The 13,878-nt window shown below is 56.5% G+C and overlaps 1 protein-coding gene across 3 annotated transcripts; it reads left to right on the forward strand.

Annotated features, from left to right (window-relative positions):
- The first annotated feature begins 925 nt into the window (after positions 1 to 925).
- lysmd1 (LysM, putative peptidoglycan-binding, domain containing 1) lies at positions 926 to 8,520 on the forward strand. Of its 3 annotated transcripts, none has more exons than XM_060822327.1 (3): positions 926 to 1,140; positions 3,434 to 3,693; positions 6,292 to 8,520. In XM_060822327.1, the coding sequence occupies exons 1-3, from the start codon at positions 961 to 963 to the stop codon at positions 6,473 to 6,475; spliced, it is 624 nt and encodes a 207-aa protein (XP_060678310.1). In that variant the 5' UTR covers positions 926 to 960; the 3' UTR covers positions 6,476 to 8,520. The 3 variants fall into 3 exon arrangements, with proteins under 3 accessions (XP_060678310.1, XP_060678311.1, XP_060678312.1); XM_060822328.1 differs by having other exon boundaries at positions 6,295 to 8,520; XM_060822329.1 differs by having other exon boundaries at positions 6,626 to 8,520.
- Positions 8,521 to 13,878: the final 5,358 nt, after the last annotated feature.

Genomic DNA, 13,878 nt, shown 5'->3' on the forward strand with positions numbered 1-13,878 from the left:
TCTCACACCCCAGGAATTCTGGGGGTTGTAGTTTCTCAGACGGCCAGAAGACAGGGGGAAATTGGCTGTTGGACTACAACACCCGGAGTGCACCAGGGCCGCGCCCCTCTCCGCGAACCGATTATCGCAATGGCTGTCGGGATTGTAGTCTTTAAGGTGTTGGATAGAACAGCACGTACTGACCATAGAACTACAACTCCCGACAGCGCAGCGTAGATGCTCGCTCTCCATTGCCATGACGGTGTGCCGCATTGCATTGCGGGATGTGTAGTTCGCAGCATGTTACTAGAATGGGTTGTTCGGGAGACCTTGCCTGAAAGGTCGACTCTCCGGCTCCTCGGATGCTGTCCGACCGGCTGCGCCTTTCCAGCACCAAGCTGTCGAACTCTAACCTCCAGCATCTGCAGTTCTCGCAGTCGCCTGCGGGAAACATGGACTACAAAGTCCATAAGGCAGCGCGGAGCGTCGCATCGAGCCTCGGGAGCGGTCGCACCTGCGCGCAATGCCCTCCGGGCTTTGTAGTCCAAGTCCTTCAGGGACGCCAGCGGAACGGACGGGGTTAGGTGCCAGTAGAAACTACAACTCCCAGGGATCCGAGAGGAGGGCAACAGGAGACCCTCCCAGCAAAACCACGCGAAAAAAAATCCAATCCACCGGCCTTTCGCCAAAGTCGACGCGTAGATTATGGGAGAGAAATAACATTTTGGTGGGATCATTCTGTTTTTCCCTCGGGAGGAGGGGCGGGATTCAAAATGGCGACAGCAGCTGTCACCGGGGCCGGACTTCATATCCCAGAAGGCGTGTCGCCACCACACTGCACGCCGGGAGATGTAGTCCGCTAGGCCGGATGTTAGACAGGAAGTGGACGGGTCGGCTCTCGGTGAGAGGACTACAACACCCGGCGCGCATTGCGTGGACCGGAAGACGCGCCGACTCGCCGTTGTTTGTTGTCGTCGGTCGATGGAGGTGGCTGAAGGAGGAGGCGCCGCCGAGTGCGGGGCCCTGAGGTCGTCGGCCCGCGGCCTGAGCCGGTCGTACGGCAGCACGTCCCGAGGCCCGGCGGCCGGGCAGCGGCACCTGGAGCACCGCCCGCGGCCCGGGGACACCCTGCAGGGGCTGGCCCTCAGATACGGAGTCAGCGTGAGTACCGCTCCGGGGGAAGGGTTATGGGGGACACACACACTCCCCTCACATTGGGGAAGGGTTATGGGGGGACACATCCGCCCCTCACATTGGGGAAGGGTTATGAGGGGACACATCCGCCCCCCTCACATTGGGGAAGGGTTATGGGGGGACACATCCGCCCCCCTCACATTGGGGAAGGGTTAAGTGGGGGACACACACACTCCCCTCACATTGGGGAAGGGTTATGGGGGGGACACATCCGCCCCCCTCACATTGGGGAAGGGTTATGAGGGGACCCATCCGCCCCCCTCACATTGGGGCAGGGTTATGGGGGGGACACATCCGCCCCCCTCACATTGGGGAAGGGTTATGGGGGGGACACACACTCCCCTCACATTGGGGAAGGGTTATGGGAGGACACATCCGCCCCTCACATTGGGGAAGGGTTATGAGGGGACACATCCGCCCCCCTGACATTGGGGAAGGGTTATGAGGGGACACATCCGCCCCCCTGACATTGGGGAAGGGTTATGGGGGGGGACACATCCGCCCCTCACATTGGGGAAGGGTTATTGGGGGGACACATCCGCCCCTCACATTGGGGAAGGGTTATGGGGGGGGACACATCCGCCCCCCTCACCATTGGGGAAGGGTTATGGGGGGGACACACACTCCCCTCACATTGGGGAAGGGTTATGGGAGGACACATCCGCCCCTCACATTGGGGAAGGGTTATGAGGGGACACATCCGCCCCCCTGACATTGGGGAAGGGTTATGAGGCGACACATCCGCCCCCCTGACATTGGGGAAGGGTTATGGGGGGGACACATCCGCCCCTCACATTGGGGAAGGGTTATTGGGGGGACACATCCGCTCCTCACATTGGGGAAGGGTTATGAGGGGACACCTCCGCCCCCCTGACATTGGGGAAGGGTTATGAGGCGACACATCCGCCCCCCTGACATTGGGGAAGGGTTATGGGGGGGACACATCCGCCCCTCACATTGGGGAAGGGTTATTGGGGGGACACATCCGCCCCTCACATTGGGGAAGGGTTATGGGGGACACATCCGCCCCCCTCACCATTGGGGAAGGGTTATGGGGGGGGACACATCCGCCCCCCTCACCATTGGGGAAGGGTTATGGGGGGGGACATCTGCCCCCTCACCATTGGGGAAGGGTTATGGGGGGGGGGACATCTGCCCCCTCACCATTGGGGAAGGGTTATGGGGGGACACATCTGCCCCCTCACCATTGGGGAAGGGTTATGGGGGGACACATCTGCCCCCCCTCACATTGGGGAAGGGTTATGGGGGGACACAGACACCAGAGGGTGGCACGGGGAGGCGGAAGGTGCTGGGGGTGTGGACCTAACGGAAGGATTAGATCCGGTCTGGGTCTGAATTAAGGAGCAAAACCATTGAGCTGGCGGCCAGACCATTTTGGTGGTGGGGTGGGGTGGGTGGGTGGGTGGGGGGAGAATAGCAGGGCAGGAAACTCCCTCCCCCCTCACTTGAGGGCAGGGGAGGGGTTGTATAAATCTGGGGTCACCCCCAGCAAACAAACCGAACCTGTGTAACCAGGGAGGCTAAACGCTGGCTTGATATTCGAAGGTGTCTGTCCCCATTCGAACCGAGTTCCTCACTCACAAACAGCTTGCGGTTAACCCACCCCACTGCTGGGGCAGGGTGAGGAAGGGTCTCCCGAACTGCCATAGCTTGGGGTCGAACCCACGTTCTCCCACACACACCACGCTCTAATCCTCTGGCTGACCGAGCGATTTGGGGTTGGCCGGTGTCAGAAGCAAGGTGAGGCGGTCAGGTTTCGTCTCAGTGTATATCTCCGAGCAGGCTGTACGTTGCACAGCCCCCTCCTGTTCCTGGGTAACAGGCTGGAGGAGCGGGGTGGGTGAGGGGCTGAATGGCTTCCAGCAGGTTAGGGTGGATTGGCCATGCTAAATTGTCCCATAGTGCCCAGGGATGTGCAGGTTAGGGTGGATTGGCCATGCTACATTGTCCCATAGTGCCCAGGGATGTGCAGGTTAGGGTGGATTGGCCATGCTAAATTGTCCCGTAGTGCCCAGGGATGTGCAGGTTAGGGTGGATTGGCCATGCTACATTGTCCCATAGTGCCCAGGGATGTGCAGGTTAGGGTGGATTGGCCATGCTACATTGTCCCATAGTGCCCAGGGATGTGCAGGTTAGGGTGGATTGGCCATGCTACATTGTCCCATAGTGCCCAGGGATGTGCAGGTTAGGGTGGATTGGCCATGCTAAATTGTTCCAAGCCGATGTCTCTGTGTTACAGACCGAACAGATTAAGCGGGTGAACCGCCTGTACACCAACGAGTCGATCTTCCTGAAAGAGTGCCTGCACATCCCTGTGCCAACGCAGGAGCTCTGCCAGAATGGGAGCCAGGCCCCAGACCAGGCGCCGGCCGGCTCCGCGCCAACCCCCGACCCCCCGGGCGCTGAACTATCGCCCGGTGACTTCCTGAAGAGGCTGGATTCCAAGATCACCCAGTCCAAGGCAGCTGCCATCCACCGGCTCAGTGATGGAGCAGGGAGGTAAGGAACTGCTGAGGGTCCCCTTCCTACCCCCCCCCTCCCAGCTCGGAGATTCCCCCAATCCACCCGAACCCGCACGTCAGGGCGCCTCAGTGCTCAGCACTGCTGCCTCACAGCACCAGGCTCCCCGGTTCGATCCCCCCCTCAGGGTGACAGTCTGTGTGGAGTTTGCACATTCTCTCCCCATCTCCGTGTCTGCTTGGGTTTCCCAGAGAGTGCTCCGGACTCCTCCCACAGTCCAAAGGTGTGCAGGTTAGGGTGGATTGGCCATGCTAAATTGTCCCATAGTGCCCAGGGATGTGCAGGTTAGGATGGATTGGCCATGCTAAATTGTCCCATAGTGCCCAGGGATGTGCAGGTTAGGATGGATTGGCCGTGCTAAATTGTCCCATAGTGCCCAGGGATGTGCAGGTTAGGGTGGATTGGCCATGCTAAATTGTCCCATAGTGCCCAGGGATGTGCAGGTTAGGGTGGATTGCCCATGCTAAATTGTCCCATAGTGCCCAGGGATGGGCAGGTTAGGGTGGATTGGCCATGCTAAATTGTCCCATAGTGCCCAGGGATGTGCAGGTTAGGGTGGATTGGCCATGCTAAATTGTCCCATAGTGCCCAGGGATGTGCGGGTTAGGGTGGATTGGCCATGCTAAATTGTCCCGTAGTGCCCAGGGATGTGCAGGTTAGGATGGATTGGCCATGCTAAATTGTCCCATAGTGCTCAGGGATGTGCAGGTTAGGGTAGGTTGGCCATGCTAAATTGTCCCATAGTGCCCAGGGATGTGCAGGTTAGGATGGATTGGCCATGCTAAATTGTCCCATAGTGCTCAGGGATGTGCAGGTTAGGGTGGATTGGCCATGCTAAATTGTCCCGTAGTGCCCAGGGATGTGCAGGTTAGGGTGGATTGGCCATGCTAAATTGTCCCATAGTGCTCAGGGATGTGCAGGTTAGGGTGGATTGGCCATGCTAAATTGTCCCATAGTGCTCAGGGATGTGCAGGTTAGGATGGATTGGCCATGCTAAATTGTCCCATAGTGCTCAGGGATGTGCAGGTTAGGGTAGGTTGGCCATGCTAAATTGTCCCATAGTGCCCAGGGATGTGCAGGTTAGGATGGATTGGCCATGCTAAATTGTCCCATAGTGCTCAGGGATGTGCAGGTTAGGATGGATTGGCCATGCTAAATTGTCCCATAGTGCCCAGTGATGTGCAGGTTAGGATGGATTGGCCATGCTAAATTGTCCCATAGTGCTCAGGGATGTGCAGGTTAGGATGGATTGGCCATGCTAAATTGTCCCATAGTGCTCAGGGATGTGAAGGTTAGGATGGATTGGCCATGCTAAATTGTCCCATAGTGCCCAGTGATGTGCAGGTTAGGATGGATTGGCCATGCTAAATTGTCCCATAGTGCTCAGGGATGTGCAGGTTAGGATGGATTGGCCATGCTAAATTGTCCCATAGTGCTCAGGGATGTGAAGGTTAGGATGGATTGGCCATGCTAAATTGTTCCATAGTGCCCAGGGATGTGCAGGTTAGGATGGATTGGCCATGCTAAATTGTTCCATAGTGCCCAGTGATGTGCAGGTTAGGGTGGATTGGCCATGCTAAATTGTTCCATAGTGCCCAGTGATGTGCAGGTTAGGGTGGATTGGCCATGCTAAATTGTTCCATAGTGCCCAGTGATGTGCAGGTTAGGGTGGATTGGCCATGCTAAATTGTCCCGTAGTGCCCAGGGATGTGCAGGTTAGGGTAGGTTGGCCATGCTAAATTGTCCCGTAGTGCCCAGGGATGTGCAGGTTAGGGTAGGTTGGCCATGCTAAATTGTCCCATAGAGTTAGGTGCATTAGTTCGGAGGAATGGGTCTGGATGGGTTACTCTTCGGAGGGTCAGTGTGGACCAGTTGGGCGGAAGGGCCTGTTTCTACACTGTAGGGAATCTCATCGAATCCCGAGATACTAAGGGACAATTTAGCATGGCCAATCCACCCTAACCTGCACATCCCTGGGCACTATGGGACAATTTAGCATGGCCAACCCTCCCTAACCTGCACATCCCTGGGCACTATGGGACAATTTAGCATGGCCAATCCACCCTAACCTGCACATCCCTGGGCACTATGGGACAATTTAGCATGGCCAATCCACCCTAACCTGCACATCCCTGGGCACTATGGGACAATTTAGCATGGCCAATCCACCCTAACCTGCACATCCCTGGGCACTACGGGACAATTTAGCATGGCCAATCCACCCTAACCCGCACATCCCTGGGCACTATGGGACAATTTAGCATGGCCAACCCACCCTAACCTGCACATCCCTGGGCACTATGGGACAATTTAGCATGGGCAATCTGGGTGGGACAGTGTAGAGGGAGCTTTACTCTGTACCTAACCCTGTGCTGTCCCTGGGAGGGTGTGGTGGAGGGAACGGTGTAGATGAGGCTGCAAAAGGGTCAAGGGTTACCACCTCCTGGTCCCTGGGGAGGAGGGGGGCGTTAGAGGGACAGGGTGTGAGCGAGTCACCCGCCCAGCCCCCACAAGGGGTAGAGGGAGCCTTGCTGCCGGGGCGGGTGGAGGGAGCTCTAATTGCTGTGCTTTGTCCAGCAGGCTGGACGGGGCTGTGGTTGGCAGTGCCACCCCCTCAGTGGGCAGCAGCAGGCGAGTGGCGCCGAGCCTGGCATCGCGAGCGGCCTCAGCGCAGTGGGCATGCCTGGGTCCCGTGCCCCTGACCAGAACCACCCGGGTCACCACCTTACGGGAGACGGAGGATGAGATCTTTGACCTTTGACACAGCTCCCCTCCCACCCAGCCCGGGTAGTGGGAGCGAGTCTGCGTCTGGATACGAGGTGACCACCCTCCCACCCCTGGACAGTGAGCCACGAAGCTGCCAGACCCCTGCGTTCCCCTTAATTTATGTTTCCTTTTCTTAAAACGACAGAGACGCAGAGGTCCTCGACCCCAGGGTCTCAGCCTTGACTTGGACACTGCTGTCCACAGCAGACATTCATGTCTGATAGCATACCGCAGAGCGGGGCTGGAGAAATTACCCCCCCCCCCCCACCCTTCCCCCCCCCCCCAAACCGATGAGCCATCACTGAAACTGTGGAGCGACTGAACAACTCTTCCGGAGGGACACGGAGAGGAATTCCGAGTGTGCGTTTATCCCCGCGGTGTCACGGGGCCGGCTGTGCTGTCTCTGTCCCGGGAATGTGACCGTCCGGGAAGAAACCTTTCACACTGTGTGTGCGCACATTTGTTCCTACTGTTCTGGCACGGTCTCTGTGAGGGTCCCTCTGTCACTGTCTCGCCCTCTCTCCCCCCCCGCCACTCTCCCTCTGTCACTGTCTCGCCCTCTCTCCCCCCCACTCTCCCTCTGTCACTGTCTCGCCCTCTCCCCCCCCCACTCTCCCTCTGTCACTGTCTCGCCCTCTCTCCCCCCCACTCTCCCTCTGTCACTGTCTCGCCCTCTCTCCCCCCCCCCCGCCACTCTCCCTCTGTCACTGTCTCGCCCTCTCCCCCCCCCACTCTCCCTCTGTCACTGTCTCGCCCTCTCCCCCCCCCCACTCTCCCTCTGTCACTGTCTCGCCCTCTCCCCCCCCACTCTCCCTCTGTCGCTGTTGGATCCACGCACTCTGTCTCTCTCTCTTCTCTCTTTCTCTCTCTCTCGCTCTTTCTCTTTTTCTCTCTATCTCTCTTTTTGTCTCTCTCTGTCTGTCTCTCTGTCTCTCTCTCGCACGCACTCTCCCCTCTCCCCTCCCTTCCCCCTCCCTCCCTCTGTCGGGCCCACGCTCGCCCCCACTCTCTGGTCCATGCCCTTTGGGATGTTGCTGGGTTGGGGCTGGCAGTTCGAGGCGTTAGGGCCTGTGTCCTCTTGGTGGTGGGAGCCACTCCATCTCGCCTGTCTCCCCAACCCCCCCCCCCCCGCCCATGTGCCCCACCCCCAGGGTGGGTGCTGCCTGCTGAGACCCCACACCCCACCCGCTCTTCAGGATTTCTGTCGGGCATTGTGCAATAACTCTGCTGTTTCACCGGGGGGTGGGGAGGGAGGGGGTCATCCAGGAGCTGATCTCCATCGCCTCGCTCACTGAGTGACAACTTGTAAAGGAATCCCTCCCAACACCCTCCCGGGGGAGCCTCGGGGGGTGGGCCTTGGTTACTCAGGCTGTGGGCGGTGGCAGTAGGCCCAATATAACAGGCAGTGCCACTCTCCCCATGTCCACACGGGCACACATACACGGGCGTGCGCACACACAGAGACACGGGCACACGCACATGGATACACAGGGGCACATGCACACATGGGCACAGGCACACACATGGACGCACGCACATACACGAGCGTGTGCACACACACGGGCATGGACATGGGCACGCGCACATACATGGGCACGCACGGAAGCACACATAGGGACACAGGGACGCGCACAGGCACACGTACACATGGGCACACACCGAGGCACACGCGCACACAGGGACACACGCGCGGACACACGCATGGGCACACACAGACACACAGGCACACGCACACATGGGTACACACACGGACACACGCACACATGGGCACACACAGGGGCACACACGGACACACGCACGCGCAGGGACAGATACCAAGCCCTGTGCCTCTTGTACCATCCAGGGGAGATGGATGCGCGAGTTTGTGAGACTGCTCTGTGTGTGTGTGTGTGAGTGAGAGTGTGTGTGTGTGTGTGTGTGTGTGAGTGTGACACAGCGATGAATTGCACACTGCTATACTATGCAGATCAATGCACTGCCCGATGGGCACTCGGTTAAACACTGTCGACTGATTGTTTTGTAATAAATAAAACCGCTGTTTCCCCACAAGGCCTCTGTCTGTCTGTCTGTCCGTCTGTCTCCCCAACCACTTGTCCTTCACTACAAACCTTCCTGTCACAGTATGAACCTCAAACACAGGGCAGCATAGGCTTCAATCCAGAGTCCAGCTCCCTCTACACTGTTCCCCCCATCCCAGGGACAGCACGGGGTTAGATACAGAGTAAAGCTCCCTCTACACTGTCCCACCCCCCATCCAAGGGACAGGGACAGCACGGGGTTAGATACAGAGTCAAGCTCCCTCTACACTGTCCCCCCCCATCCCAGGGACAGCGCGGGGTTAGATACAGAGTCCAGCTCCATCTACACTGTCCCCCCCCCCCATCCCAGGGACAACATGGGATTAGATACAGAGTCCAGCTCTCTCTACACTGTCCCCCCCCAAGCTCTCCCAGGATGGGGACAGGTTTCCCCCACACTGAGGTGATTGTTCCCTCACAGTATCCTGAAGGATTGTGTGGTATTGTCCCTGACTCTTGCTTCTCCCCACTCCCTGGCTCACGTCCCTGTGAGTGACCGACAGGAAGCCCCTGGCTCTGTGGGATGAAGGCTGCTCTCGGGAAATAGCAGCGATGTGTCGGGGGCAGGAAGCTGATAAGCCCGGGGGAGGGGGGACAGGAGCAGCAGCCCCCCCCCATCACTGGCCTTAAAGATGTCATTTCCTGCTGCGATGTTGTGGGAGCTGGGATACAAAGCAGGAACGCAGGGAGCAGTGTCCCTGCCTCTCAGCTAGAAGCTCGGAGAGTCATACAGCACCGAAATAGACCCTTCAGCCCATCTCGTCTGTGCCAAATTAATCTAGGCCCATTTAGAGTCACACAGCCTGGAAACAGACCCTTCGGCCCATCTCATCCATGCTAACCAGATATCCCAAATTAACCTAGTCCCATTTAGAGTCACACAGCCTGGAAACAGACCCTTCGGCCCATCTCGTCCATGCTAACCAGATATCCCAAATTAATCTAGTCCCATTTAGAGTCGTGCATCCCATACACAGTCCCTTCTGCCCAACTTGTCCATGCCGACCGGATATCCTACGTTGATCTAGCCCCACCTGTCAGCACTTGGCCCATCTCCCTCCAAACCCTTCCTAGTCATGAGACCATCCAAATGCCTCTTAAATGTTGTCATTGTACCAGCCTCCACCACTTCCTCTGGCAGCTCATTCCATACACGTACCACCCTCTGTGTGAAAAACTTGCCCCTTTGGTCTCTTTTATATCTTTCCCCTCTCACCCTAAACCTATACGCCTCTAGTTCTGGACTCCCCCACTCAGGGGGATAAGACCTTGTCTATTTACCCTATCCATGCCCCCTCATGATTTTATAAACCTCTATAAGGTCACCCCCTCAGCCTCCGACGCTCCAGGGAAAACAGCCCCAGCCTGTTCAGCCTCTCCCTGTAGCTCAGACCCTCCAACATCCTTGTCAATCTTTTCTGAACCCTTTCACGTTTCACAACATCTTTCCGATAGGAAGGAGACCAGAATTGCACGCGATATTCCAACAGTGGCCTAACCAATGTCCAGTACAGCCGCAATATGACCTCCCAACTCCTGTACTCAATACCCTGACCAATAAAGGAAAGCATACCAAACGCCTCCTTCACAATCCTATCGACCTGCGACTCCACTTTCAAGGAGCTATGAACCTGCACTCCAAGGTCTCTTTGTTCAGCAACACTCCCCGGGACCTGTCAACCGAGATTCTGCCTTTTAAGATTTACGCATGTCCGGGGGAAACTCCCATCATCCTGGCTGTCGATTCTAAGGTGACAATGTGTTGCTGGAAAAGCGCAGCAGGTCAGGCAGCGTCCAAGGAGCAGGAGATTCGACGTTTCGGGCATAAGCCCTTCATCAGGAGGGGTTGGATACAGAGTAAAGCTCCCTCTACACTGCTTCCCCCCCCCCACCCCAACAACAACTAGGAACTCGCCAAAAACAAAACGGTGCATTTGTCTAGCGCCAAGCTCAGGACAACTCCTCCCTCCCCATACCCACAGGGCTGCCCTTAGCCTTATGCTGAGCGGAAATTGATCTATTGCCGATTTAAAGGCTCACGGTGCTTGCGATGGTGAACAGAAATGCTGCCTAACGTCTCTCTCCCAGACTCCTTGGGGTTAACGCTCTGAATTCTACTCCATTAGTTCAAAAATTGCACCCCCACCCCCCATGAGTGTAGCTGGGCGTTTTATCTTCCCGGTTAGTAGCGTGGACGATTTGGATCAGGTCAGACCTCAACCGTTCCCGGTCCTGGAGTTGACTCAGCGCTTTGTGGGTCTGATTTGGCAGAATGAACCAGAGATGCTGGAAGTTTAAAACAGTAACAGTGTCTACAAGGATAGGGGGGAGATCGGAGTTAATGCTTCGTCTCTCGCGACCCTTCCTCACAGCGGTTTGTGAACGCACCTCCCTGGACAAAATGAGGACACTACCTTCAATTCTGGTCTCCCCGTTCCAGCGAGGGTGTTGTGGAACTTGAAAGGGTTCAGAAAAGATTGACAAGGATGTTGGAGGGTTTGAGCTACAGGGAGAGACTGAACAGGCTGGGGCTGTTTTCCCTGGAGCGTCAGAGGCTGAGGGGGTGACCTTATAGAGGTTTATAAAATCATGAGGGGGCATGGATAGGGTAAATAGACAAGGTCTTTTCCTTGGGGTGGGGGAGTCCAGAACTAGAGGGGCATAGGTTTAGGGTGAGAGGGGAAAGGGACCTGAGGGGCAACTTTTTCACACAGAGGGTGATACGTGTATGGAATGAGCTGCCAGAGGAAGTGGTGGAGGCTGGTACAATGACAGCATTTAAGAGGCATTTGGATGGGGACATGGATAGGAAGGGTTTGGAGGGATATGGGCCGGGTGCTGGCAGGTGGGACTAGATTGGGTTGGGATATCTGGTCGGCATGGACGGGTTGGGCCGAAGGGTCTGTTTCCGTACTGTATGACTCTAACCGGGACTAGATTAATTTGGGATATCATGTTGGCATGGATGAGATGGGCCGAAGGGTCTGTTTCCGTGCTGTACATCTCTATGACTCTATGACAATAAATGGGACTAGATTAGGTTAGGATCTCTGGTTGGGCGTGGAGGAGTAGGCCGAAGGATCTGTTTTTGTGTTGGGTGACTCTACGAACAGAGGGAGATAGTTTCTTGGTGAGTAAGGGGTTCGAGAATTACGGAGAGGGGGCAGAACGGGGCTGAGACACAGCGATCGATTGGTGGGGCAGACTCGACGGGCAGAATGGCCGAAAGTCTGCCCCAAACCCAGAAAGACCTCCCGACTTTTCTAGTTCTAGCCTATCACCTGCCTCACCTTCTGAACTTAAAGGGGGAGGGGTGGGGGGAGAGACAGGGGAGATGTGGGGAAGGTCTACCCCCTCCCTCCCTCCCTCCCTCCCCCCTTTGTGTGGGAGAGTCTAGGACCGGAGTGGGTGGTTGGGGGTGGGTAGGCATCATCCCAGAGTAAGGTGTCATCCCATCGGGGCGGGATTTCCTCCCCCCCCCCCCCTCTCTCTCTGAGGGTCTGAGACCCAGGAAACAGCAAAGGGGTGGGGCCATTCGGCCCATTGGGGCTGAGCCGCCATTCGATCGGGGTCGTGGTTCCTCGTGTCTCCTGTGGTAGTGTCCCCTGGCTCTGGGCCGGGAGAGAACTTCCCCCCCCCCACCTCAGTCTGAATTTTGGTGCGGCCTTATTTCGGAGGCTGCGCCGCCTGCTCCCAGACTCTCCCACGAGGAGGAAACACTCCCTCTGCGTTGACCCTGCCTTAAGAACATGGCGTCCTAGAGTGATGCATCATGGGAAACAGGCCGTTCGACCCATCTGACCATGAGGCCCACTCAGCTAGCTCCCATGGCCCGCGTTTGGCCCATATCCCTTCCTACCCATGTCCCCATCCCCCTTTTAAACGCTGTCATTGTACCAGCCCCCACCACTTCCTCTGGCAGCTCATTCCACACACGCACCACCCTCTGTGTGAACAAGTTGCCCCTGGGGTCCCTTTCCCCTGTCTCACCCTAAACCTACGCTGTTCTGGGTTTCGGTTCCCCATCCCCAGGGGAAACACGAACGAGAGGCGTTAATTGTATCGGTGCCCCTCATGGTTTCCTACACCTCAATGACATCGCCCTCTCGTTGGAGTAAACCCCAGGGAGTAGAGTCCCGGCCTGTATGCCGTATGCCCCTCAGACAATCCCTCCATCCCAGGGACCATCCCAATGAACCTTCTCTGAGCTACCTCTCCTTAAATAAGGGGAATTAAAACTGCTCGCATTACTCCAATTGTGCTCTCCCCAACACTTCCCCCCCTCGGACTGCTGCTGTATTTGGTTAGGAGTTGGGAGGTCATGTTGCGGCTGTACAGGACATTGGTTAGGCCGCTGTTGGAATATTGCGTGCAATTCTGGTCTCCTTCCTATCGGAAAGATGTTGTGAAACTTGAAAGGGTTCAGAAAAGATTGACAAGGATGTTGGAGGGTCTGAGCTACAGGGAGAGGCTGAACAGGCCGGGGCTGTTTTCCCTGGAGCGTCGGAGGCTGAGGGGGTGACCTTATAGAGGTTTATAAAACCATGAGGGGGCATGGATAGGGTAAATAGACAAGGTCTTTTCCCTGGGGTGGGGGGAGTCCAGAACTAGAGGGGCATAGGTTTAGGGAGAGAGGGGAAAGGGACCTGAGGGGCAACTTTTTCACACAGAGGGTGGTGCGTGTATGGGATGAGCTGCCAGAGGAAGTGGTGGGGGCTGGTACAATGACAGCATTTAAAAGGCGTCTGGATGGGAACATGAATAGGAAGGGTTTGGAGGGAGATGGGCCGGGTGCTGGCAGCTGGGACTGGATGAATTTAGCATATCTGGTCAACATGGATGAGATGGGCCGAAGGGTCGGTCTCCGTGCTGTATGACTCTAACCGGGACTAGATTACTTTGGGATATCATGTTGGCATGGATGAGATGGGCCGAAAGGTCTGTTTCCATGCTGCATGACTCTAACCAGGACTAGATTAATTTGGGATATCATGTTGGCATGGAAGAGATGGGCCGAAGGGTCTGTTTCCGTGCTGCATGACTCTAACCAGGACTAGATTAATTTGGGATATCATGTTGGCATGGAAGAGATGGGCCGAAGGGTCTGTTTCCGTGCTGCATGACTCTAACCGGGACTAGATTAATTTGGGATATCATGTTGGCATGGATGAGATGGGCCGAAAGGTCTGTTTCCGTGCTGTATGACTCTAACCGGGACTGGATTAATTTGGGATATCATGTTGGCATGGAAGAGATGGGCCGAAGGGTCTGTTTCCGTGCTGTATAATGCTATAAGGTACAGACGCGGTGGATGCGAGCA

Source organism: Hemiscyllium ocellatum (assembly GCF_020745735.1).
Source record: "Hemiscyllium ocellatum isolate sHemOce1 chromosome 50 unlocalized genomic scaffold, sHemOce1.pat.X.cur. SUPER_50_unloc_4, whole genome shotgun sequence".
NCBI classification, from domain to species: Eukaryota; Metazoa; Chordata; class Chondrichthyes; order Orectolobiformes; family Hemiscylliidae; genus Hemiscyllium; species Hemiscyllium ocellatum.

Coding starts and splice junctions, on each gene's coding strand:
- lysmd1 (XM_060822327.1), top strand. CDS start 961: ATGGAGGTGGCTGAAGGAGGAGGCGCCGCCGAGTGCGGGGCCCTGAGG. Junction 1,141..3,433: donor CCCTCAGATACGGAGTCAGC/GTGAGTACCGCT, acceptor TCTGTGTTACAG/ACCGAACAGATTAAGCGGGT. Junction 3,694..6,291: donor CTCAGTGATGGAGCAGGGAG/GTAAGGAACTGC, acceptor TGCTTTGTCCAG/CAGGCTGGACGGGGCTGTGG.